We start from the raw sequence: 26017 nt of genomic DNA, 5'->3' as shown, positions 1-26017 counted from the left end.
GGTAGATGCAATAATAAAGTGTATTATCGTTTGTCTCACGATGTAGTCACTTGAGATGTAGATCGCGACTTTTCGACTGCTTACTGCTAGTCTTCTTCAGGCGATAAGGTCGACTGATTGCACGGTATCATTTATATCGGCTGTGATTGGTGCATTTCGATCCTCCTATTGTTCCATTGTTCCGGCGAGTAGCTAGTAGTAACAGTAGTAACAATAGGAGGATCGAAATGCACCAATCGCAGCCGACCTTTGTGATATAAATGATACCGCGCAATCAGTCGACCTTATCGCCTGAAGAAGACTAGCAGGAAGCAATCGAAACGTCGCGACTACATCTCAAGTGACTACATCGTGAGACAAACGATAATACACTTTATTATGTACCAAGAATTATAACGCACGTGCCCAGCCATTGTTCTGCTCATTAAACCTTTTGCTTAGCGACGTTCTCGCTGCCGTTGCCGTCGTGGTTTTCTTAAGAAAACAGCAGTTTAGTTTAGGTATCATCGACAATATCGAGAAAATATTTTCAGCTATAGCTGAGAAAATGATTTGCAAGTAAAAGCATGTTAATTTTTCTTCCTTAAGAGGTAAAGGTGTTAAATTGTTTTTAAGTTTCGACTCGTTACTGTGTGTTTCTCTAGAATACTTCTGGTGAATGATCCTGTAGTGCTGGTCTCTCAAAAGAGATAAAATACCTCCACGTCACTAGGAGTGAAACGAAAACTTCCAGCTAGAATTGTTTTCTGGTCTTTTACTCCACTTGGACGATTGTACGAGAAACCAATCTGTGCATATGAATTAATATTACCATTTGCCTTGTCAGCAATGTAAATATCATGCCCTCCACCAAATGTTGGACCGTAACTTGGATTCATGTAAATTGCTTGTGATGGGTTTTTCACCTTACTCTTAAATGGCCGTAATCCTTCTTTATTGCTCAAAGAATAAATAAAGGCCTTGTCAGTAGTGCGATATCCACCATGATGGCTGGAACTGACATCTGTATCTCCTACGGTATATAAAAGAAAGAAAAGGGAATGACTGCGAAATCGAAGTGTTCGCTCGGTCGTCTGAAAACGGCGCAATTGGTCAAAATACTCTTTTAATAGAGCTTTTCGTCTAGCGCGCTTAATTTTCACGGGCCAAACTGGCCATTTAGATATGGTATACCATAGCATAACTTTTTCTTTAGAACCTCTTATTTGACGAGATTTTGGTATACTAGAAGAGTTAGGACTCTCTCAAATCAGTTGAAATTTGGCAGGTAAATTAAATTGCGATACTAGTATTTTTCAAGTGGTCAAGAGGTAGACGAGACATATTTACCTCAAAATGAATTTTAGCTCAGAGAAATGATTAAACCGAAAATCACAAGCTGTGAGAATATGAAATCCAGTCAAGTTTCCTTCTTTCTGTACCGGCTCGTTTAAAATGCACAATTTTGCATAAATTCCATATGCCAACTTGGTTGATTAAGTAGTATTTCGAACTTTCCTAGATTTCACAAAAAATATGAACTCGCTGGAACTTTTAACCCTCGGACGTACAAGCGAACTCGTACCCCTACCGTGGTACAAGGGGGAAGGGGGTAGGGGGGTTATGTGGGGTGGATGGGACCTTCCCATTGGGTTTTCGAGCGAAAAAAATTTCATTGACTTGATAGCCCTGAGCTTGCTCTAAAAGATAAAACCATTTTTGTCGGTTATGATGTCTATGACGTCATATGACGTTCAATGACGTCATTTGAACCGACATCTTGGATCCGCCATCTTGGATTATTTTCTTAAAAGTCAAGAAATAACGGAAATAATTCATGAATTTGTACAATTTTATGAAGAAAACTGGAAGAGAAAAGTTGATTTTTGGCTAGGCCTACATGAGATTTGATGGCTGCAGTAACATCGTCAAAAATGATGGACACGCAGTTGACATATCAAAATTTTCGCAGAGAATGAAGGAACAGCTACTGAAAGTTTAAGCTCCTTAGAGTAACTTGTATTTTCAAAACTTTGAAAAAAGCTTATGGGGGTGGCATCTACAACCCCTCTCCCCTTGTACGTCCTAGGGTTAAAGTATGTTTCTGAAAATTGTTCACCAAAAGGGTCTTTTTGACGTTATAAAGAAAATTCGAATTTTCCAACTTGCTATCAGATTCTCCATATATAGAGGCAGTGGCTCTTAATGACGTAATTTGACGTCAAATGGCAGCATGACCAACAAAAAGTGTGCCATCATCCAAAGCAGGGCCAATGCTATCTATTGAAGGAAAACGATTTGGATATCCCATGACAACGAAAACCTGGAAGAGCCCAATCTCGATCGTTCCCGGGGCCTTTCCCCCAGAAACGCCCTGGGAACAAGTTTGAGGAGAGCCGGCCCTTGTACTCTTGTTGGGTATGCGTCTGCATGTACATCTGAGGGCTGATTTAATATTTAGTTTCCTAGATCTAGTTCAACTTACCACAATAAACATACTTTCCGTTGTAGACACTGTCCAATGAACACCACAAGGAAGAAATGTAACTTCCATCTGTGGTGCAGTGGTGATAGGTCTTCCCCTCAAAGTTGAAAGGAAAGTAACAACATTTCCCTGGCGATGGACAAAGACTCCCTGTGAAAGTCAATGATGTTCATTATCTACCAAGGGCTGATTGAATATGGTAATGAATCGAAATCGAGCTGTTTTAATCTTCAGTGCAATGTTCTTTAAAGGGAAGTACAGTGGTGTCACAGAGTTAGTATGCCAAGAGACCATGATCTTCGATTCGTTAGATCATGGTCGTTTAGTATGGTGGACTCATTACCAAGTGGTCTGGGTTCGAACCCTGGCCAGGGGTATTCTGCTGTACCACTTTGCACTTGGAAAAATTTACCTCTCTCTACCAGGTGTATAAATAAGCACATCATATTTCCCTGTCTTATAATTTAATTAAAAAAAAAAAAAAAAAAAAACAGATTCCAACAAACCAACTAAAGTAACCAGCCCCAGACATACAAACTGACTTAATGACTGACACACAGACAGACAGACAGACTGACTGATTGACAGACAGAAAGACAGCCAGACAGAACAGTACGCGGTAAAGTACTTGAATGGAATAAGGAGGTAACATGGTCATTTACCCCATGGAGCGTCCGTGTATCCTCCAAAGACGTACTGATTACTTTCTATGATTGTAACAGTATTTTTCTTTCCATCACAACGGCTGTGAAAGGTAAAAGCATCCCAGCCATGTAAGGAAGCGCGGTAACACAGCTTCCACTCAGAGTCATCCCCAACAGAGGGCCCAAGAAAATGCAGAAGATGAGTGACATAAGGTGCATTTTTCGACAGTATTGTTGAGCTTATCGGGAGCTCTGAAATAGAAAGAGAAAGTTTAAAAGTAAGGTCGTGATGAGTTAATAATATCAAATAAAAATACAGTCCAACCTCTCCTCGAATATCCACCTCCAAATCTGTAAATGCTTTTGCATTATGCACAGTTCACTTGCTCGCATGGAGAAAGAGAAATGCATATACATGTTATACCATAATACGGACTCTCATCTACCGCGACGGGGATCTTGTGCAACTGATGAATTTGAAGGATGACGCACTTGTAGTGAGTATTTTTTTTTTCTATTTATACACAAATTTGTTATATAACAACTTACTAGTTTCGCATATTTTCCCAGCGAAACCGACCTCACACTTGCAAAAGTAACCTTCGCGTGTACTTTCACATTCACCTCCGTTTTGGCATGGATTCTGCCCAGCGCAAAAATCTATGGCTTCACCGAGAAAACAAAAACAAAACGAGAAAGAATTAAGAAAAACGTGTAAATGCAGCTTTAGTGACCAATCCCACTTTTTGGCCAACGGCATGAACGGCTAGGCAGAAATTTTAGCAGAGCGATCCGTCGGTGAGACAGAGGAAAAGTGAGTTCTCTCCAATATTTATAAACTTTCCCTTTCTATTTACATCCACTGACAGAGCCTCAAAGCGTTACAGGTTTTCTTTACCTGCACAGACATGGCCATCCCAATGGCATCCGGCTTTACAAGTGCAAATGTATGGCCCAATAGTATTATTGCACACGGCATTTGCATTACAGCTATGAATTTTTTTCTTTGCACTCGTCGATATCTCAGTAACAATATAAAATTAATACCCATATACAAAATAGTCAAAAAAATATGTACAGTATTTTGAAATCTTGGAGGTTTTGCGTTACCGTCTTTGTTTATTATATAAATATTAGCAAAATAATATGTACAATGTCTCTACGTATTTCCAATAATAATAATAATAATAATAATAATAACAATAGTAATTTTAATAATAATAATAATAATAATAATATAAATTGAGGGTAGCACACAACAGTACTCACTGAAAACCAGTGGCCTTGATATAAATATTTACAGAATAAAATTAAAAATATAGAAACATTATTCATAAATATGCAACGATAATTTAAAAAACTAAGATATGAGACACACTAAAATATTAAAAAGCAAAGCATTAGATTAAGTCTAAACTAAGAAATTTAAAAATTTAGGTGATAAAATGGTCCACTTCCTTATAACTGTTCATAAAATGTTTAAAATTACTGAGAAATACCTTCCATCCTCAGTCTCCCGTTTTAATCGGGGGCAGACAAGGTTTAATTGAAAAACATTGACGGAAAAACATCAAACAGCTGCGTGGCACTGGGTAAAGACTTGCATGAAAGTGGTCACTAAGAATAATCATGAATAAAAGTACCATATTTCGGGTAATGTTTCCAGACGTTTCGGGCCTGGCCCTTCGTCAGTAGAAAACCATGTTCGTCGAAATCAGTGCAACGTTTGCATAAAGGTTTAACTGACCATGCCAGCTCGTTCTTCCGTTCACGTCTGCATTTCTAACAAGCATCTTGGTAAGATACGATGGACACTCCCCTAAAATTGACCTCCCAACAATAACACAGAGGAGGGTTGTAGAATTACTGCTCTCTATCCCAACCCATAAAGCCACCCGAGATGATGGCATTAGTGCCAAATTACTCGGAATTGCTGCACCTGCAATATTACCAACGCTGATTGTTTATCGTTCAAAAAATTATTTCTTACCAAGTTCACATTGGTCACCTGTGAATCCAGAGGAATATAAACAGCGAAATCCTTTGCTGGTAAAACCCGTTTGACAGGTTCCGTTGTTCTGACAAAGAGCGTTACCACAAACATTCTAAATTAACAAAAAAGCGCAATTAAATCGATGACATAAAATCTTCAGCTATTTTTAATCATTACCACGCCCATTGAATTAGGTAAAATACACACACATATACCCTTGTGGTTCTTTTTTTTCACAGTAACCATTGGATGTATTCAAAATAGCTTAAAAAACGCGTTTTTTTCTTTTGTTAAGAAGGTGAAGTGGTGTTTGAACATTATGTCATATCTTCGTCCACAAGTGGTTTAGTAAATCACCCCGTCCAAGAAGTGGATCAGCTAATTATATATTTATAGTTTTTTTTTTTTCTTTTTTAACAATGTCTCTTAAGATCGCCGAGAGCTTAAGCAAATGAGGACCGTGTCGATTGAACGAGCACGAACCAGAAAAAAATGCGTTTTTTTTTATCATTATTATTCGTTTGCACGTCGTCTGGGATGACTTTCAAAAGTAGTTCGAAAGTTATTATTGAGCTATGTAATGACCAATTCGGAGATCCAGCTGTTATATGTCCCAGGAACCCTACGGGGTATTAGGCGTCAAATAAAAGCGTAAAATTTTAATTGTGCCGGTTTCAGATGTTGTCTTTTCTTCTATTAAAATATACTAGAAATTCGAAATTCACGAGCAATTCTCTATGTTAAAATAGAGTAGAAAGTCTTTGAAGGCTCTTTTTCTTGAGCCAAAAAAGTTACTGTACAGTCGGAGCCCTTCATTTAGCACTTTCGTCTTTCCCTCCCCTCCCGGCACATTAACGAGTCAGATATGCGAGGGTATTCGCGTGGAAGGTAGACGACGTTGTCTGTTGAATGTTGATTACTACTTCAATTGACAAATGTTGCAAAAACATTCTTCCGTTTTAAATGTCGACATTTCATTTAAATGCAGCGGGAGACCGGACATGCAAAATTCTGACGTCCTACATACAATTGTTCCATGGTACACGTAGCCTTCTGTTTTCACCAGGTCGTTCTCGTGTTCTTTATGAGTTGCATTGTTTAAGTCACAGTTGTGTGTTCCAGTATATTCAAAATTAACGCTGACACAGTTGTGTTCTAGGTAGCATTGCAGTTCACAAGAATCCTGGTCCAAAACTTTGATGGTTCTTATCACGTGATTAATTAGTCGTTCCCCATAGAAGAAATAAGAGCCTGGAAACTCCAATTCACGGCATTGATCTGAGAGGTTCAAATAATCTCACATTAGCTCTTTTCTGTTAGCCTACCATTACTGATAATATGTATGGGTAATCAAAACTTAATTAAAGTTAATCAGAAACCCATGACCAGGAACCTCAATCTCACATACTAACCTTGGATTCAACCCTTTCCCGCGCCCTGTCTTTAAAACGACCAATTAGAATGCAATTATAACAATATTCCATTGTTGTCAGGCAAGCCGCATTCGCGCCTTTTAAATAACAATAGAAAGAAAGTTGGCTAATATAACAGACCAATTTCGTAGATAACACCGGGGGGACAGAAGCTGATGTAAGAGCTCGCATCAGCAAGGCGAGAGCAGCTTTCCAACAGCGGAAGAATGTCTGGAGATCATCGCTTCTCGGCACCAGCACTAAAATCAGGATCTTTAACACCATCGTGAAGCCTGTATTGCTCTAGGGAGCCGAAACCTGTAGAACCACCGTCGCCACTATGAAAAGAATCCAGACTTTCATTAAGACCTGCCTCAGAAGGATTCTTAAGATACGCTGGCCAGACATCATCAACAACCAAGATCTGTGGAAACGAAAGAGACCGTAGCCTATAGAAGTTGACATCTTTCAAAGACGCTGGAAGTGAATCGGCCGCACCCTTCGGAAGTCCTCATCTAACATCACAAGGCAAGCCGTCACCTGGAACCCTCAGGGGAAAAGGAAGAGGGACCGACCAAGGAACTCGTGGCGCCGTGACCCAGAGGCAGACATGAGGAGAAATGGCTACACGTGGGGAGAACTGCAACGACTGGCCCAGGACCGTGATGACTGGAGGGTGCTCATTAGTGGCCTTTGCCCCAGACGGGGCTACAGGCAATGATGATGATGATGAAAATTCAAACTAAAACAATAAACATCAGTACGAGGCTCTGGGGAATAACTTTAGAGTTTGTGGGGTTTATTTCCCAGAGCCTCGTGTTGAGGTCTATTGTTTTAGGCTGAAATTTAATATATCGAAATTGTTCTATTCGAAGCAAACTTCAATGTTGTTTCTTCGTGCGAATAAGTTCTTCTTTAGAGAGCAATGACGGGGAAGGTTGTGACCCAAGTACTGCTGGGTGTTGTCAAGTAGTTTTGCGCTTCTTGGTAATCCTCGCGTATTCTTATCGCCACCATCCGAGATCGCATAACATAGTTCTCAATCTCTGTTTTCACCCTGAGAACGACCTTCTCCAAAGAATCCAAAGAGCTCTAAAGCTTTTCTTAATTAATAAGCTATTTTATCAGACTAATCGAACAACATACGGCTCCCGATCGCTTGCGCGAGCACGATTCGATGTTTAATTTAAACATTTAACAACTTCAAGAACAGGAAAAATGTTTATTCAACCTCAAACAAGCTCTCTGGGCTGTAAAAAGGGAAGGAATACCCCTAAATGTTCAAGAAAACAGACGAAGGACACGAGAATATGCGTCGACATCGCAGGCTATTTTTAACCGTAAAATTGAGCCCAGGTGGCCGCGACGAAAACAGTATTGCTCGCGGGAAATGCTGTTTCATAAATAGAAAGATACGGGAAAGGGTTAATTGAATCAAGGGTATAATTCATATGGAGACTCTGGAGTTATGGGTTCCTGTGAGTTAATTTAACGTCATTCCCGTTAAAAAAGAAGCCAAAGTAACTATTATCCAATAACCAGTAACCAGTACCCATTATCGAGTAGAGAAAAGAAAATAACGGTGGAGATGTTAATTTATAGCGTGAAAGGTGTAAGAATAACGGGCTAATTTAATATCATATAATATAGTGCGTGACAAATTGTCCTCAGGTCCCCTCACTATTCAGTTATCACTCACTAACCAGCAGAAACACAGTGGTCTTAAGTTGGACGACAACTGGTTTTAGGATCGCCAAAACCGGTTTTGATTAGGACAAAAACCGGTTTCGGGTTTCGGCAACAAAAACACGGTTTTGGGATCAGCAAGAACCGGTTTTGAGATCGGGAAGAAATGGTTTTGGGATAAGAAAAAAACGGTTTGGATTCGGCAAAAACCGCTTTTGGATTCGGCAAACATCGGTTTTAAGATCAGCAAAACCGGTTTTAAGATCGGCAAACACTGGTCGGTTTTGGGATTGGCAAAAACGGTTTTGAGATCGGCAAGAACCGGTTTTCATATAAGACAGAAACCGGCTTTCAGATCGAAAAAAAAAAGAAAAACTGGTTTTGGGATTGGCAAAAGCTGGTTTTGATATCGGCAAAACCAGTTTTAAATCGGCAAAAACTGGTTTTTATACCAGCAAAAATCGGTCTTGGAATCGGAAAAACTGGTCTTGGAATCGGAAAAACTGGTCTTGGGACCGAGAAAAACTGGTTTTGGGTTCTGCAATAACCACTGGATTTTCCTCAAAACCGTTTTTTCCGATATCAAAAGCGATTTTTGCCGATCCCAGAACTGTTTTTTGCCCATCGCAAACCAGTTTTTGCCGATCCCAAAACCAGTATTGAGAACAGTAATTATCGGTTTTACGATCGGCAAAAAAACCCTTTTTGATAGCGGCGAAAATCGGTTTTGGCATCGGAAAAAAACGGTTTTGATATTGGACAAAAACTGGTTCCGGGACCGGGAAAAAACGGTTTGGAATCTTAAAAATCCACTGGGTTTCGGTGGTTTCTGCTGACCATTGCCGTAACAATTCTTCTCTCAATTTCGCGCCTAATTTAATCGGTATTTTATTGCCCATGTTTCTAAAACATAGAAAATAGGCGAAGAACAACTGAAAAACAAGTAAAAGCAGTTTTTTTTTGTTTTTGTTTTTTTTAAATTAAGACATGAGATATCAAGATTTGGAACACATATATGTCGGCTAAATTATGATTTCCATGGAAACATAAAGGTCTTTGCACAACAATAAATCCCGCAAATTATTCCCAGATATATTTATTTAAACGTCGTCAAATTTGGAGATCTATGCCTTATTTTTTTTAAAGTTTTTCTAATCCTGCAAAGTTGGTTTAAACAAAAGACAGTTTCTTGACAATTTAAGATACTTTTTAATGCTCTAGCGGCAGGATAAACAGTCCATTACTATATGTCACACCTGCAAAGAAAACCTCCCCGTTGCAAAATTATCACGGCTGAATTGAGAATTAAACATTTTACCCTCTAAATGTGGCGTAAAAAGCAAAAAAATACACAAGAATAGTTGAAAAATGATAAAGAGAAGTCAATTCGGGCTGTTAAACGTTTTAACCGTTGTATGGTTCTTATCGAATACTTAAAAGAATTCCATATTCAAATATAATTTTCACGCACTGTGTTCTGATATCGTGTGCAATTTTTTTTCCAGATTCTCACCTGTACGATCAATTACGTTTTCCTTCAAAATCCGCGTAAAAAAAGTTTCCCCACTGAGACATTGTTCTAGAAAATATTCTTTCGCTTTAAATAAGAAGATTTTATGAGAGGAAAATGATAGGTAACGCGAATAACTGATGTCAAACTTTCGTCGTCAAAAGATTCATGAAGTTTGGCGACCTACTACACCAGAATAACAAGTAATTATGACAAGATAATTTTTAACCCTTAAAGGGCGAGACAAACTATAATATTGAGAATTTCAGATACCCCCACTCTCAAAACCCCGCAAAAATGTTTTAAGAACGTTATAAAAGCGATAGCGGCTTGTCTAACTAATGCTTTGAAGGCATTAACGCAGGGGGGCTTGAAGGGAACTTCATTTAATGAAGCTTAAAAGTTCATATCTTGCCTCTAGCGTAATAAATTATTAGAAAACAGATCAACATTTACAAGACTTACCATCCAAACAGCTCAAAATAGCTTTGAGGAAAAAAAGAAGAAAACAGATTCGATAATGTGTTGGGAAGCCCATGTCGGAGTAGCTAAATGTACTTTGAAGGTTTCATGGCGCAAAATATTGGGCACAATATTAAAATTCAAATAGACTGTAGCTGCAGTTGTGTTAATTCAGATCTGAGAGTCGTACATGACAGGTCTGTCAAGGCGCTTAGCAGTTGTTTTATTACTTGCTCTAATAAAAGCTTTGGGCTTGTTGTCATAACGCGGTCAAACTAATATAAGCAAGAACAGGTACGAGCTTAACCTATCAGGATTATCAGGAGAGTTACTTGAATCGTTTGGTGAAAAAACACAACTTGAGCTAATTATTGAGATGCAATGCGTATTGGAAACCACTACAAATCACCATGAATGAGAATATAACAGTTGTCAGACGGACAAAAAATGATCTCACATTAGCACGTGCAGGTGGCAACTGTTATAAACAACCGATTAAATTTAGCAGAAATATCAATTGAAATCAAGTAGTCCGACGTTGTGATGTTTCTAACAGGAAAGGAAAGGGTGTGGATAGAGTCTGTTCGTAGGTCAAAGGATGGTGTTCGTTGATTATTAACATTTCTTTAGTGAGATACTGTAATAATTTGTTTTGGCATGCACTTTTTGAGTATCGTATAGTTGCTAATTAAATTCAGTTTTGCGTTCTGCGCTTCACGAGTATGTGTTTCTCAATTGAAGAGTTAAAAAAGCTAGGTATGCTGTGCAACGCGTTGTAGATGTCGGTGTGTAACCAATATAGTCCATATCGCTTGAACCGCATTGTGACTGATGATTTCAGCTCCTTGGGTTTTAACATGCTTCTGATGGATTTTTCGGCTTAGGAACACGGGTTTTAAAAGTATTCCGTCTTTGATGCTAAAGAACTGTAGTTGTTTCGTCGTGCTGTTGGCCGATCTCTGATGCTAAACGGAATGATGATAATTGCGCTCTTATCGTTTTTAATGCAATTCCCCTTTAACACGCTGGATCTGCCGTCAGTGGCTTGATTGTTCGTGAATCTCTTATCAATTACGTTTGTAGGGTTGCCGGGATGTGTTATTATAGGCATGAAAGAAGTTTAGAATTGGGAATTATTTCAGGTCCAGTCAGGAATTGACATTTAACAGTGCAGTTATTATTTTAGTTATTATTTAGTTATTTAAGTACACGTGGAAGGCAATATTCTATACCATTCACCGGCACTGAGATGGAAGATTGTTTTGCAGAAAAAACAAAAAAACAAAAAAACAAAAAAAACAAAAATAGCAGTTTGATTTAATTAGCAAAGATCAAGAAATCTTCCGGTGATGCCATTTGATAACGGAACCCGAAACTGGAAGTAATTCGATGCAAACGTAGCTACTCTAGATCAATGACGCGAACTGGACTTCTCAGGGGGTCTTGTATTCTGGGGAGAACGACTGATTAATCACGTGATAAGAACCGTCAATGTGTTGGACCAAGAACACACAAATATGACTTGAACAATACAACGGATAAAAAATAAGCATGGCAAGGACCAGGTGAAAACTGCCGCCTTCTTACACCATGGGACTAATGTAAGTGAGGCAACTAGGCATTTTCCGACACAGACCTCTGCAAGGTGATTTTCCGATAATAGTGCAACGAGACAACCACTTGTAAAGTTAATTTATATTCAGTTCACTGTGCATCATTGTTTGATTACTAACGGTCTTTTTCTTTGTTCACACAGGTGTAAGCATAGAGCTAGACCTCACCAGCACTTCCAAAAATTTTACCTTTTTTTCTGGGTTTCTTTTACGGTTTAAGCAAACGTGGTTAGAGGAGGGTTTGGATCGATGGAGTTTAATTGATAGCTGAGAAGTTTGGAATTGACGAGGTGCAGATGACCGAGCTGCAATCAAATCTTCGCAGTTGAATTCATACTCATTACTCCCACCTATTTGCGCAACTTTAAAATCGGCGGCAGAAAGGATCAGGTGGCCATCAAATGGCGAGCCACCAAAGAGACCGACACTTTTCACAGTGCCAAGCGTGCGAGTGTTTCTATTTTGTCCAAGGTACTATTTCACCTCACACTTTGGTGTTTCGAAATTTCTTTCTGTTTTTGACGCAGTCAACTGTTTTTCTCCGACACGGGCAAAGCCACTCCTCCTCCAATATCCAAGAGATAATGTCAAAGCTGTTTGTGCAAGGCTTTCTTTGGCTTCGTCCAACTTTTCCTGCTCCATTAGAGATATTGCAGCCACGCTACGGGAACGGGAGTGGGTGCCAATGAGGGTACTGGGTATAGATGCTGCCATGGAGTACTATTCAACTGTTCTGGTGAAGGATGCCAAGCTAACACTTGAGTAAACATACGATTTGAAACAAAAAATTGCCAGACATTCCAGGTTTATTAACCAAAAGCAAACCAGCGAGGCTTCGAAGCCCATAATTTGTGAGGTGACTGGTCCCTGCTAAGGTAAGAAATTGTTACAATTAACGCATTTCTCAGTTATTGTCTCTCATGCAAGTCTATGTCTTGTAAGGCAATAAATTCAATTAATAAACAGTTGTTCAATAGGAAAGGGCCGTCTTTTTTTAACAGGGAGGGGGGAGGGTGGAGAAAAAGCCTCTACCTGTTCCTCTACGTACTTGCTTCACTGGCATGTAGCTAATATAGGAGTTTCATCTATGCTATTCTTTTAAGGTAAAGCTTTGTAACTTAGTTCAAGGATGTCGAAGCAATAATAATGGAACTTACAGGGTATATCTTACATCTGAAGACGTTTCCTTTGAAAGCATGGGACGAGGACTTCATATCACGTGGTCAATACACCTAAGTCGTTATCTACAGGCAAGAGCAATCGGCGTCAATTAGCCATCTTTGTATTTACTTAGTTTCAAAAAAGCCAAAACATTTTGAAACGGAGATTTTCCAAAAACGACGACGTTACGATAATCGTGGTTTCTCTGACCGAGTTTTCCTCAAACACAATTCTAAAATGACCGGCGATGGCTGCGTTTTTATATTTCTCTCTCGTAGTGTGATGGCGTCTTAATTTTATGCTTTCCAAATTAACAAATTTACATGTAAGGACTTCGTTAACGCACGAAGTAGTTTAGGCATGAATGAAAGTTATTATTAAGGTAATTCCCCTGGAATAAAATTGCACATAGATTTCTGTTCAAACTTTGCCCAATGAATGTTTATCATATGAGAACTTTAAATATAAAATTAAAAAAAGAACGGTGCCCTTGCTCGTTGAGCAGTAGTGAGGCATTGAAAATGTCCCATATGCATTTTAGCGTTATTTAATGGTTATTACAAGAACGCATTCCAAGTTATTGTAAACTCTTTGTGAGCCCAGACTCATGAAAACACGCCTCAAACTACAGTCAATACCTGTGTCGGACAAAAATAAACTTTTTAAGTTTGATTTTAATAGACAGCTGAATCCTTTTTAAAATATTGGAACCAAATTGCTTGCCATGGCTATCAAACTGCAAAACAGAAAAGACTACAGTGCAACTGCTATTTTCCTTATTTATTTAATTTTCAACAATGGAAGTCAGATCAGTCTTTTCTCACGCAAAGCTAATGATTAGTTGATTAAAATGACTGGAAAAAAAATTAAGATGCCCGAGCTCGTTAGTGAGCTATAGCCTTTTTTCAAGTGACAGAACTCAATATCAAGGCAAATCCGCTACTTTTTCAATGTGCTCGTGCACGAACGCGCGCTAATAACGCCATAAATTATGCGCAGTAACGACGCGCAATGCGATACTGGGGAATGACCTTAATAGTGACAATCGAGCGATTTTCGATTGAGCAGTGAAAGGTAATTACTTTGGTTTTGGTTTTGGTTTTTATTTTGTTACGGGTTGAGAATGGCTGACAACTCTAATTAGAAAGTAATTCGTTTGGTTTTGGTTTTACCACAATCAATTTAATACCTCTTTAAAGTGTCTGATTGTATCAATAAAGGTCTCCGAGCTTATTCACGCTTGTACCTTCAGCATCTCAATCAGGGGAATGCGTGAGGTATTTTTTTCGTAACTGTTACTTTTTTAGAGCTATGTCTGTTCTGTAGATATAGCACTGGCACTCCTTTTGGACGTATTACTTGTATTGCAATAAATGAAGTCATGACACATGCACCAAGTATTTCACTCTAACTTGTTTTTCTCTTTTCCATTTTTAAGTCCCCTTTGTGCTGTTTCAATCATCAAATCGGATGATAACAATGCCTATGTCTCCAGTTTTCTACCAACCTTTCCACTCCCCCTCCCAGACACCTGTCACCTCCTCCCCTCTCGCTTTCGAATTCATGGTCTTACCCTTAGATCTATTACATCAGTGCTACCAATCCAAGAATTCTTCAAACTATTTATGGCATTCAATAAATATTTCAACGGGCTTATACTACAGTTTTTCATACTAAAGCATTGCTTTGGAAACTAACCGATACAACAAAACTGCAGTATTTTATTGATTTATTGAGTTATTGATTTGTTGATTTATTGATTCATTTATTATTTTGTTGCTCAAACAATTACAATTAAACTTACACTACAGTTACAAAACAGTCAAAAACAGCCTACGAGTTCGTATCTATAATAATATCAATAACAGAGTATTGACATGTGATTTGACGTCACTTTCCCGCGTTCCTTGCCCTAAAAGGGTACAATATTGGATGTAGCATAGGTACATACGCTCTAAAGTTTCAGTATTACTCCCTTGATATAAGTGACTTTACCAAGGGAGGTGGATTCTACCCCTCATATCCTCCCCGGTCGCAGACGATCAAAAAAGCCCGGTCAGAGTAGGATTAGATAACCAAAGACTACTGGTGATGGTGAGTACGGTTAAACGTCACGCAAGCATACCTTCTTTGCCATTTGTTTCTTCAGTTGTCATCGGTATGTGGTTAGCTTTGTTGGTTTTATTGTTTCTTCAATACTTGGTACAAGCTCGTTCCAGAGGGCCATCTGCTCTGGACGCATCTGGGACCTCACTGTCAAATTAGGAATCAGATACTCTTTAGATACTCTTCAGTGTCATATGTGTACTGGGGCTAAATTGTACCTACCAACATTGGATTATTTGGATTTCTTCAATGCACGGGAAGAAAGAAAAATATTCTAAGGTATTCAATCAATTCTATCGAATATGAGTATAGGTGAACTTTGATTGCAAGACACAAGAAAAAAGTTTGCAGGTTCACTACTGGTAGGCGTCTGTGTATTGCATCGTCTTCGAACTCAACTTATTCCAGTTTAGTACATGATTGACCAGAAGATACTGTTGATCGCCTCTCGTGCTCTGCACGGATTAGAACTTCAAGATCATTACTTCAAGCCTCTTCCCCGTACAATTTCATCTCACTGTGAAATTTTAATTTTCGTTCCTCTAGTGTCGAAAGGTTGAAATTTGAGGTTCGAAAGCGACCTTTCCCCACTGGAAGTTGAAATTACGACTAGTTCCCGTCCTAAACTATCTGCGAAATTGATGGAAATAATTTTTTAAAAAAGGAACTCTCTATCACCTAGCTCACTTGCTATGCTAAAGTGCACCGACACATGAAGACTGCGGGTGTTTTCCATTATGCCAAAGATTCCTAACATTTCGGTCGAAAGTCAAATGGGAAGGTCCGTTTCGGTTCCCTCCGACCTAAATATTGCGGTCAGACCTGTCCGACCGAATTTGCCGTTCCATTTTTGACAAACCGGTTCATTGCCCTACTTCTCTTCACTTATATTATGTAGGGAATTCGGAGAAAGGAATAAAATATAAGGGCATTATGCCGTTTTTTGTTTTTGTTTTGTGTGTGTGTGTGTGTGGGAATCTTTCGAGGCTCGCAAAAAGAGACTCGCGGCTCCAGGCTCGGGCTCGCAGACTCGCGAGTCGTTGTCCACGTCCGCTTTGACGAAGGGGACTCCCAAGCAGCCGATGACAGTCTTGTTTGACCCTAGAACTGTTACGAACCCGCTAACAGGTCTATGAGTCGTGTTTATAGTCTGTGCAGTCTTTGAAGATACGCACAGAAGGAGCATCGAGAAAGCATCGAGAAATTGAGAAATACGTATTTTTAAGATAGCACAAATGTGTGACACAAGGGGCAGTGTTGTGTTACGCTTCCACCGGGGGACTAAATAAAGGTCTATTAAGCATAATTTATGCGCTTATAAGTCCGGAATATCCCGATGTGTTAGGACAACCATGACGTCATAAAGCTATTGTTAGCAAGGAAAATGGCGGACCTTTCATGCGGACAAAGAAAATATGTCGTTTCCAGTCTCGCATAGACTCTAGCCAGCATTAAACGGGACTTTTTGCGACCAAACGTTGAGAAGGAGAATAAGCGGCCATTTTGGTAGTGGGAGAACGTGAACTGTCTTCTAATCATTGAGTTTTTTTCGTGTCAAGCGACGATGTACACGCGATTTTGTGGTCAAATATTAAGGTTAGTAAAGACTACGCGTTATTTTCTAGTATTTGCGTATTTTTAATTGAGCTGTGTATATTTTTTACTGGTTCTAGTGTTGGTAAAGTTTCACCATGCAAAATTCCACGGTTGTAAACAACGCCAATATTTTGTAAACTCTCTTTGAATTCGAGGCCTTACAAGTGTGCTTGAACCGCTGTTGTTATAAGGCTTGAGTAATGCATTGTTCCTTCATTTTTGTGACAGTTGTTTTCAATTTTTCTCTCTTAAGAGCCAGTTCCTATAAATACCGAGAATGAGATGACAGTCGCGAAATTTTCGATTTCTTCATATTTTGTCCAAATAACCTCTATAGTGAGTTGTTTTCGAAAAAACCATTCAAAGGTCCTGAAGCGCTTTAGTTTTTTCGAAATCGAGGAAAGTTTGAAAATCGCCATTTTAGCTGCCTGACGCCGCCGAAAATGGCCGAAAATTGTGCATTTTCTTTTCGCTCGTAGAGATCAACGCGATGATATCTATCAATATACTTTGGGTAGCTCATAGTGCATGTCTTGCTGATTCTAAAGCATTAATTTGATTAGCAAAAGCTCCAAGTTTAATAATATTTTAGGCCGATACAATTACCTAATTTCAATACCATCAAAAGCCCACTGGTACATTGAATTTGAAGTCGAAACTAAAATTTTCTGAAAGCTCATACTCTATATTATGATGTGTAAAAGTCTCTTCCGCGGCCCGAAAAAACTAACTTGTCGAGAGACATAAACGTATGGTACATTTTTGTAAATTCGTCATTTGTGAAACAAACATGGAACTTGGCCAGCTACCTTCATCAGGAACAAAAATAACCGAATAGAAACCTTTTTCGTTAATAAGGATACTTATAATGTTTTTTTTTCCCTTTAAGATTGACCACTTGATTAACTTTTGCAAAAATTTGCAGTTAAATAAAAATAGACGCTCCTTTTGGTACATTGTAATGTTATGCAAATTTATCTCGATCACCGGCACGTGCATATCGCCCGAAACTGATTTTCCTTCCGCCTACTGTATGTTTCTTTTTGAAGGTTACAACTGTAGCACACATTATGCGTTCACTATCGGCAGTTTTAACTTTTGTGGAACACCCATGGCCACAGCCAAACTTGACTTCAAGTAAAAAAATAAAAACATTTTGAAACGTGAAGTTTGACTAGTAGTAGTATTGGCATTATCGGACAATCTAGTCCATAATTTTAGCGTGTGTTAGTAATTGTACATTTCCTTAAACATTTTTTGAGATGGCTTTGGAGTCCGTTTCTTGATCGGCAGATGCGGTGAAAAGAACCACACACATAAGTGGAATCAGTGGGTGGAGCAAGGGCCCTGGCCTTCTGACGTTTTCTCCTGGTATCCACTGTGATGTGCAGAAGCTTTTCTCCCTCTCGTAGGCCTTCTGTGCAATTTGTTTTCCACGTACTCCTGTCACTGGCAAGAGTCTCCCACGAATCGATTGGAGGACCAATGGCCTGCATATCCCTCTTCGCCACGTCCTTGAAACGGAGTTTCGGTCGTCCTACCGGCCTTTTTCCTTGTACTAGTTCTCCGTACAAGAGTTGCTTGGGAATGCGGCTCTCATCTATTCGATGTACATGGCCAATCCACCGCAGACGTCTCTGGCGAAGACGGGTGTATAGGGAGGGGATGCCTGCTCTCTCTAAGACAGCACTGTTCGTAATGCGGTCCTGCCAGGCGATGGAGAGGATGCGCCGCAAGCAGCGCAGGTGGAACACATTCAGGCGTTTTTCTTGTGCTGCATACGTTGTCCAGGACTCGCTACCATAGAGGAGCGTGCTGATGATGTAGGCTCTGTAGACAGCCATTTTGGTGGGAGTAGTGAGCTTCCGATTTTCCCAGACACGTTGTGAAAGTTTGGACATGTTGGTTGCAGCGTGCCCAATCCTCTTTCCTATTTTGGTGTCAAGGGAGGTGGTGCTAGGAACAGTAGAACCAAGGTAGATGAAGCTGTTGACCGTTTCAAGTGCATAGTCCTTGATGAAGAGAGAAGAGGAAACGTCCGTATCCTGAGTCATAATTTTGGTTTTTTGGAGTCATCACAGGCGTTCGAAAAGCCATTGAGGGGGTTCTGGAGATCGTCGTCACAATGAGCAACCAGAGCTGCATCGTCGGCAAACAAAAAGTCTCTGAGGAGAATTTGGCTGACTTTGGTTTTCGATCTGAGTCGGGCAAGATTGAAAAGTTTGCCATCAGTGCGGGAACGGAAAAAAATGCCAGCATTTGTTCTTCTAAAGGCATGTTTCAGGAGCACTGATGAAAAGATTCCAAAGAGGGTGGGAGCCAGCACACAGCTTTGACTCCGCTGCGAATGATGAATGCCTCAGACATGTTGCCATCGAATCGAACAGTACCGTGCATGTTGTTGTGAAAAGACTCCAGAAAGCTCAGAAGCTTTGGTGGGCAGCCGATGAGAGGCAGGATCTTGAAGAGGCCATCTCTGCTAACCAGATCAAAAGCCTTGGTTAAATCGATGAAGGCAATGAAAAGAGGCTGTTGTTGTTCCCTGCACTTTTCTTGTAGCTGTCGCACAGAGAAGATCATATCAACCGTTGAGCGTTGGGATCGAAAACCACACTGAGACTCAGGGTACACTCCTTTTGCAAGCTGCTGAAGGCGACGGAGTGCCACACGGGCAAAGAGCTTGCCAGCAACGCAAAGGAGAGAGATGTCCCGATAATTGTTGCAGTCACTGCGGTCACCCTTGTTCTTGAACAGGGTTGTGATGATGAGTAAACAATCGATTACAGCTGCATCCATCATGTTTGGCGTAAATATTCGAACACAACCATTTCATGTAAACAGGTACACTCTACTTTTAAAAATAACCGTCTCATCGCAGCATTTCTTGAAATCCTGGTCTGAGACGAGGTAATGCCGATAACTAAGCGCGAGCAGTTGACGAAACTTCATGATCAACTGTCGAAACGTTGTACTTGTGGAATAAGCAAGATGATTCAAACTTTGTATTTCTTAGTCGTGTGCTTGCCATTCTTATGGATACAATTGCCCCTGTCTTTTACCACCAGATTTATAGATGAATCGTTCGTTTCGTATCACTTAATATGGTACATACCTCTGAATAAAACATACTGTGACATCATTTTTCTTGGAGTATTCCAACAGGCGTCCGCCAATTGCAAAGCGTAAGCAGCAACACAGAAAACTACAAAGGCTTCTTCATCAATCGCACTTCGCTGTCCAGATTTCTTCCTTACAAAGTTTCCAGACTTCATTCTCTTTTAAAATTCCAAGACTTCTCCGTTCTGTTGGCCAGTCCGAATAACTGTCATGGCGTTAGTTGAGTAAGTGCTTGACTTTGTTTGGTGATCTCAGGTGGGACAATTAGGCAAATGTGGATTGCGTGACAATCGGCCACTGTACCAAATATGTCGATATCTGACGTTTTGCAAAGTGAATGAAGATGGCGACGTGGACCTCGAGGGGAGGGGGACACCCATATAAGAACTACGGGGGTGCTCCTCAAAAATTTTGATCCCCTAAGATCCCCTAAGATCCCCTAAGAGGTACCAAGATCCTGTTTTTTCTCCTCTAAAAGATGCCAATTCTTACATAACACATTATCTCCCCGCGTCACATTTTTTTTGGCTCAATACCCTAAAAGGCATCGCAAAAGTTCCCGCTTTGGACTTGTTGAGGCTGAACACCCTATGGACTACTAAAACTTCATTTTTAACCCCTAAAAGGTACGACGAGCTCCCCCGCCCCGGGGGGCGTGGACAGGGAATCCAAACTGCTCCTTGCTCGCCTCGTGTAGGCAGGGTGTTTTCTCTATATCTGCGTGAAAAAATGGAAACTACAATGGAACCTGCACAACCACCTCTCCACAAAGGACCACCTCTCTGCAACGGCCTTTTTTTTCATTCCGGCGGACGGTCACTCTTATTCTAATCTCTCTACAACGGCCATCTTTCCACAACAGCAACAGCCACTAAAACACGTCCCAACTGCCAAAAAAACCTCTTCACAACGGCCAGTCAATCAACAACTGACGAACGCTGTCTACAAAACCCCATTTTTTATTGGACATGGTCACGAAACTTGATCCATGCCGCAGGTCTTTGGTCTCTATTTCTGTTTGGTTTCTGTCCTATTGATATATTTTGATTTTGTTACGAATTTACATGTTACACTAAGCCTTTTTTAAGATAAAAATGTTGAAACCCAAGAAAATATCGGTGTCATATTTCACCCCTACTGATACCGCTCCATAACGGAGACTTTCCTTGTCCCCAAGGTGGCCGTTGTAGAAAGTTTTGACTTTATTACCGTTCATAAAAAAAAACACACCCTTCCTACTGAACTTTAAAATATAGGTATATTGCTCCAGGGTTTAGGTATAGAAATGCACCAGGGACATGACTGGGATGGAAAAAGAAGGTCTAGGAGGCACTAGTCTTAAATGGGTACGTGTTGAGAATTTACGTACATATTCACTCCTGTTACCGGTTCTTTTTTAAACCTATATAAACTATACAGTCGAACCTCCACTAACGGTCACCTCTCCACAGTGAACTCCTCTCTACAACAGACACATTTTTTATTTATCCCGGCAGACAGTCCATACATTCGTTCTTATTTTTGCCTCTGAAATGCGCAAAATAAGGCTACAATACATAATGCCTAACTACTTTATACCACCTAATTATGGATGGGAAGTTCGCTACAATAGGTCAATAATTATAATAATAATAATAATAATTTTTTTTAAAAAACTTAAAGATTTACATAATAATAATAATATTATTAATATTATTAAGATAGCATAATATTATAATAATAATAATATAATAATAATAAAACAATCTCCTGGATAAGAGCAAGGACACCCTTCGCTTTACTAAGATTCGCACTAATCCGCCTAAGAGGTTCAAGAGCTAGAAGGAAAGCCTTTTGTGACTTTGAGAACATTGATATTGACGTTGAAACCCAGGAGGGAGCCATCATGTAAACACTGTTGAAGTAGGTTTTAATAGTTTATTTCTTTTATTTACTTTTACCTTGTAATATACCGATATTGACGTTGAAACTCAGGAGGGAGCCATTATGTAAACACTGTTGAAATAGGTTTTAATAGTTCATTTCTTTTACTTACTTTTACCTTGTATATATCAATTTGTATGGAATATGTTAATTAATGTTATGATGATGATAGTAGTATTAGTATTAGTTGCAGTAACCATGATATCATGATTAGATACGGAAACATGTTTTACAGGTTTAACAGACATCAAATTATGTAAATATTATAGCATTTTGTAAAGCTTAGTTCTAGTTTTTGTCACAATAAACACTCCTCTTTTTCAAAAAAAGAAAAAAAAATAATAATATTAATAATAATAATAATAATAAAGATCTTTCAACAGGGAGCCCACTTCACATACATGTGGTTTTCAGTGGGACCCTGCAAAAAAAAAAAACGTGAATTCTCACGGTAAAATAAAGGAAAATTTTAGCTCTTCTGAGTATCCGATTTTTGGAAAGCGCCCATATCATTGTCTACATAGTTTAGCAGAAAGCAACAGGGGTGAATATGTATGTAAACTCACACCGCGTATCTAAGATCTGATGCCTACTAGGCCTCCTTTGTCCTTTATGTATTCCAGCCCTATCACTGGTACATTTCTATTCAAAAAGTACGAACGACAAACGTGTATTTTAAAGGTAAAGAGGACAGGTGTTTGCACAACTTTTGTGAACGCGGTAATACTTTCCATTAATCTAGGTAGACATGCCGTGATAGCAGGACCTGCGCACGGCTCTGTAAGTTCGTCGAGTTCTGTCCTCTTGCAGAATTTAACAACACCCCCTTCCCCTACATCCTTCAATTTCGTCCAAAAATGTTTATTTAGGCTGACAGTGTGAACCACGTTACTTGCACTAGCAAACAGTTTCACTCGCCGACATCTTCACCCACTTTGGACACTTTGCAAGCGGCCGTTTTGTCACGCAATCCACATTTGCCGGATGGCCTGAACTGGAACCACCAAACAAAGTCAAGAACTCACTCAACTAACACCATGACAATTATTCGGACTGGCTAACAGAACGGTGAAGTCTTGGAATTTTAAAAGAGAATGAAGTCTGGAAAATTTGTAAGAAAGAAATCTGGACAGCGTAGTGCGATTGACGAAGAAGCCTTTGTGGTTTTTCTGTCTTGCTGCTTACGTTTTGTAAGTAGCCGCGGACGACTGTTGGAACACTCCAAGAAAAATGATGTCACAGTATGTGTTATATTCGGAGGTATGTACCATATTAGCTAAAGAAACGAACGATTCATTTATAAATCTGGTGGTAACAGACAGGGGCAATTGTATTCATAAGAATTGCAAGCACACGGGTAAGAAATACAAAGGGTGCATCATCTTGCTTATTCCACAAGTACAACGTTTCGACAGTTGATCATGAAGTTTCGTCAACTGCTCGCGCTTTCTTATCGGTATTACTTGGTCTCAGACCAGGATTTCAAGAAATGCTGCGATGAGGCGGTTGTTTTTAAAGTAAAGTGTACCTGTTTACATGAAATGGTTGTGTTCGAATATTTACGCCAAACATAATGGATGGAACTGTAACCGATTGTTTACTCAAACTTCACGTTTCAAAATGTTTATTTTCACTTAAAGACAAGTTCGGTTGTGGCCATGGGTGTTCCACAAAGGTTAAAACTACCGAGAGTGAACGAATAATGCGTGCTACAGTTGTAACCTTCAAGAAGAAACATACAGTAGGCGGAAGGAAAATCAGTTTCGGGCGATATGCACGTGCCGGTGATCGAGATAAATTTGCATAACAATCAAATCTACCAAGAGCAGCGTCTGGTTTAATTTAACTGCAAATGTTTGCAAAAGTGATCAATCTAAAAGGAAAAAAAAAAACAGATTACAAGTATCCTTATTGACGAAAAAAGTTTCCATTCGCTTATTTACACATCATAATAAAGAGTATGGGCTTTCAGAAAATTTTAGTTTCGACTTCAAATTCAATGTACCAGTGGGCTTTTGATGGTATTGAAATTAGCTAAAATTAGCCATTTCGCTCACGAGCTTCAGTGAAGGTTCTTTTATCGGCCTAAAATATTATTAAACTTGGAGCTTTTGCTAATCAAATTAATGCTTTAGAAGCAGCAAGACATGCACTATGAGCTACCTAAAGTATATTGATAGATATCATCGCGTTGATCTCTACGAGCGAAAAGAAAATGCACAATTTTCGGCCATTTTCCGCGGCGTCAAGCAGCTAAAATGGCGATTTTCAAACTTTCCTCGATTTCGAAAAAACTAAAGCGCTTCAGGACCTTTGAATGGTATTTTCGAAAACAACTCACTATAATGGTTATTTGGGCAAAACATGAAGAAATCGAAAATTTCGCGACTGTCATCTCATTCTCGGTATTTACACAAACTGGCTCTTAAGTACATGGAAGAGCGTACTCGACTGCTCGAGGCACTTTGCCGAATTTGTGGGGGAAAAAAGGGAAAAGAGAGGAAAAAAGACGTCGCTAAGTACGCGGACGAAATTAAACAAATTTGGCCGGGAGGTCTCTGTGTTGGTGGATTCACCGACTGGTACCCATCATTGGAGAGCCAACAGCCTGTTGAAAACCACCTACAGCACAGAGGTGGCAGCGAAACAGACAAGCCAGGGGTAGTGCAGTGATTCCCTGTAAATGATTCTATCGGTATCCCAAGGAATGGCACAAAGGGTAGAGGAGATTGTTTGTGCTCATTTACCAGACGTTTGAGGGCCATGCAAACATTTAAGTTAAGGTTTGTAGGGGGCATTGTACTCTTTTTTGGCATTTTTTTAAAACCTATACACACTGCAGCTGTTCCTAGTAGATGATGATTCTTTTCACCTCCCCATGAAGCTTGAATGTACCAGAAAGTAATATTTTTGCAAAATAATTATTATGAAAGCAAAGACTGAAAAAGTACAAGAGTTTAGAATGTAGTGTTGAGTGTTGAACGTTACTAATTGTGAAACTAATGCAAAACATTAATTGATTGTGAACAGGAAACATTTCAGTTTGGTTAAGAATATGTAATAAAAAATAGAAAACATATGAGTCATCAGACCACTTGAGGGCACTCTCTTAATTATTTACTGAGAACTAATGTGGTAACTAAATTCAAAATAAATTCATATTTTAAAACGAAAAATACATTTGTAATAATATTGACATCTGTGAGCAATGTAATAATCTTCTAAGCACTTGTGATTTGTTTCAGGTCCTGCATTCTGCCAAGAGGCAAATTCAAGGTTGAGAGTACGTAAAAAGTGAGTAAAATAAAATGGATTTTACTTTCAAGACTGAGTTTGTTTTGTATCAGTTTAAATAAATATATAATAAAACCTTAGAACATGTGGATGGATTGTCAATGCTCCATTGCCAACCTGTCCAGGAATTATATATTGGATATTTTTGGGTAAATAACTTGTTAAAGTCAACAATTATATGTAAACTTTCATAATTTAAATGTGGAAATCAGACATGATATCTTTTAGCACAGCAACAAATAGATACAAGAAATATTTGAGATAAATACCAAAATGACAACACTATTTTTCTAGCTTAGTTTATTTTGTATAAAAGAACAAGAATGTCTCACTCGTATGCGTTATTGAAAATTCTGCTTCAATTTTGATTTCATTTCCTCGATTTAGCCAAAATGTATAACATTTTGGACATTCACAATTTATCTTTGCTGGCATATAAGAACACACGCGTGCTGTCGATTTCGTCCCAATAATCCCTAGATAAGAGGAAAGCCTCAATTCTCATATCGATCATTTCTGTGCTTAGAAAAATGCAGAGTAAAGATGCTTACCGATTGTACCGTCTCTTTCCAAAGAATGATAACTGCAGCTCGTCAAACTTAGCCCGCATTGCGTTCCGTAATGCTTCCTTCGGTCCGAGGATAATCGTTATCTGGGCGGAATTGTCTGTGACATGGAACGCGAACACAAACTTTCCTTACATTTTATTATTTGGACAGTATTTAACCCAATTCGAGATAAATATACACCTCCTGAGGGCCCGCGTTCATGGCATTGGAAAGTATTAGCGACTCTCTTTGTCCGCCATTTTGAATCTCTTGGTTTGTTGTGAAACACAACACTCCAGCCAAAACACGCATTCGCAATGGTTGAAACGTGAGTTTCGTGACAACACAGCCGTCCTAATATATCGGGATATTCCGGACTGCTTATACCATGTGGCAACGAATCAAATTAGCATACCACACAGATACCCCAACGCGGAAAATATCATGCGGTTATAGAATCGCGCTTTCAATTTGATTCGAAAGGAAAA

At 39.3% G+C, this 26017-nt stretch overlaps 1 protein-coding gene and 1 long non-coding RNA gene across 2 annotated transcripts; one reads left to right on the top strand and one right to left on the bottom strand.

Annotated features, from left to right (window-relative positions):
• Window positions 1-352: 352 nt before the first annotated feature.
• LOC149104607 (uncharacterized) lies at window positions 353-12498 on the bottom strand. Its single transcript, XM_089271303.1, has 7 exons — window positions 12268-12498; window positions 6769-6937; window positions 6129-6379; window positions 5099-5213; window positions 3127-3489; window positions 2465-2614; window positions 353-1012 (listed from the first exon to the last, which is right to left on the bottom strand). The coding sequence occupies exons 1-7, from the start codon at window positions 12496-12498 to the stop codon at window positions 681-683; spliced, it is 1611 nt and encodes a 536-aa protein (XP_089127429.1). The 3' UTR covers window positions 353-680.
• Window positions 12499-24286: 11788 nt separating this feature from the next.
• On the top strand, window positions 24287-25012 carry LOC149104606 (uncharacterized). Its single transcript, XR_016201280.1, has 2 exons — window positions 24287-24470; window positions 24933-25012. It is a non-coding gene; the product is annotated as an uncharacterized LOC149104606 (long non-coding RNA).
• The last annotated feature ends 1005 nt before the right edge of the window (window positions 25013-26017 follow it).

The sequence above is a fragment of the Orbicella faveolata genome, unplaced genomic scaffold, assembly GCF_042242905.1.
Source record: "Orbicella faveolata isolate gen_17 unplaced genomic scaffold, um_ofav_v1 contig_34, whole genome shotgun sequence".
NCBI classification, from domain to species: Eukaryota; Metazoa; Cnidaria; class Anthozoa; order Scleractinia; family Merulinidae; genus Orbicella; species Orbicella faveolata.
The sequence above is the reverse complement of the archived record's forward strand: the minus strand, read 5'-3'. Positions and strand labels throughout refer to the sequence as shown.

Excerpts from the sequence above, each read along its gene's own strand:
- LOC149104607 (XM_089271303.1), bottom strand. The coding sequence starts at position 12,498 with ATGGCAGCATCTATACCCAGTACCCTCATTGGCACCCACTCCCGTTCC. Across the intron at positions 6,938-12,267 it reads TCGAAACACCAAAGTGTGAG|ATCTTGGTTGTTGATGATGT; the intron begins GTGAAATAGTAC and ends TCGTTTCCACAG. Across the intron at positions 5,214-6,128 it reads ACGTGTACCATGGAACAATT|AATGTTTGTGGTAACGCTCT; the intron begins GTATGTAGGACG and ends TTGTTAATTTAG.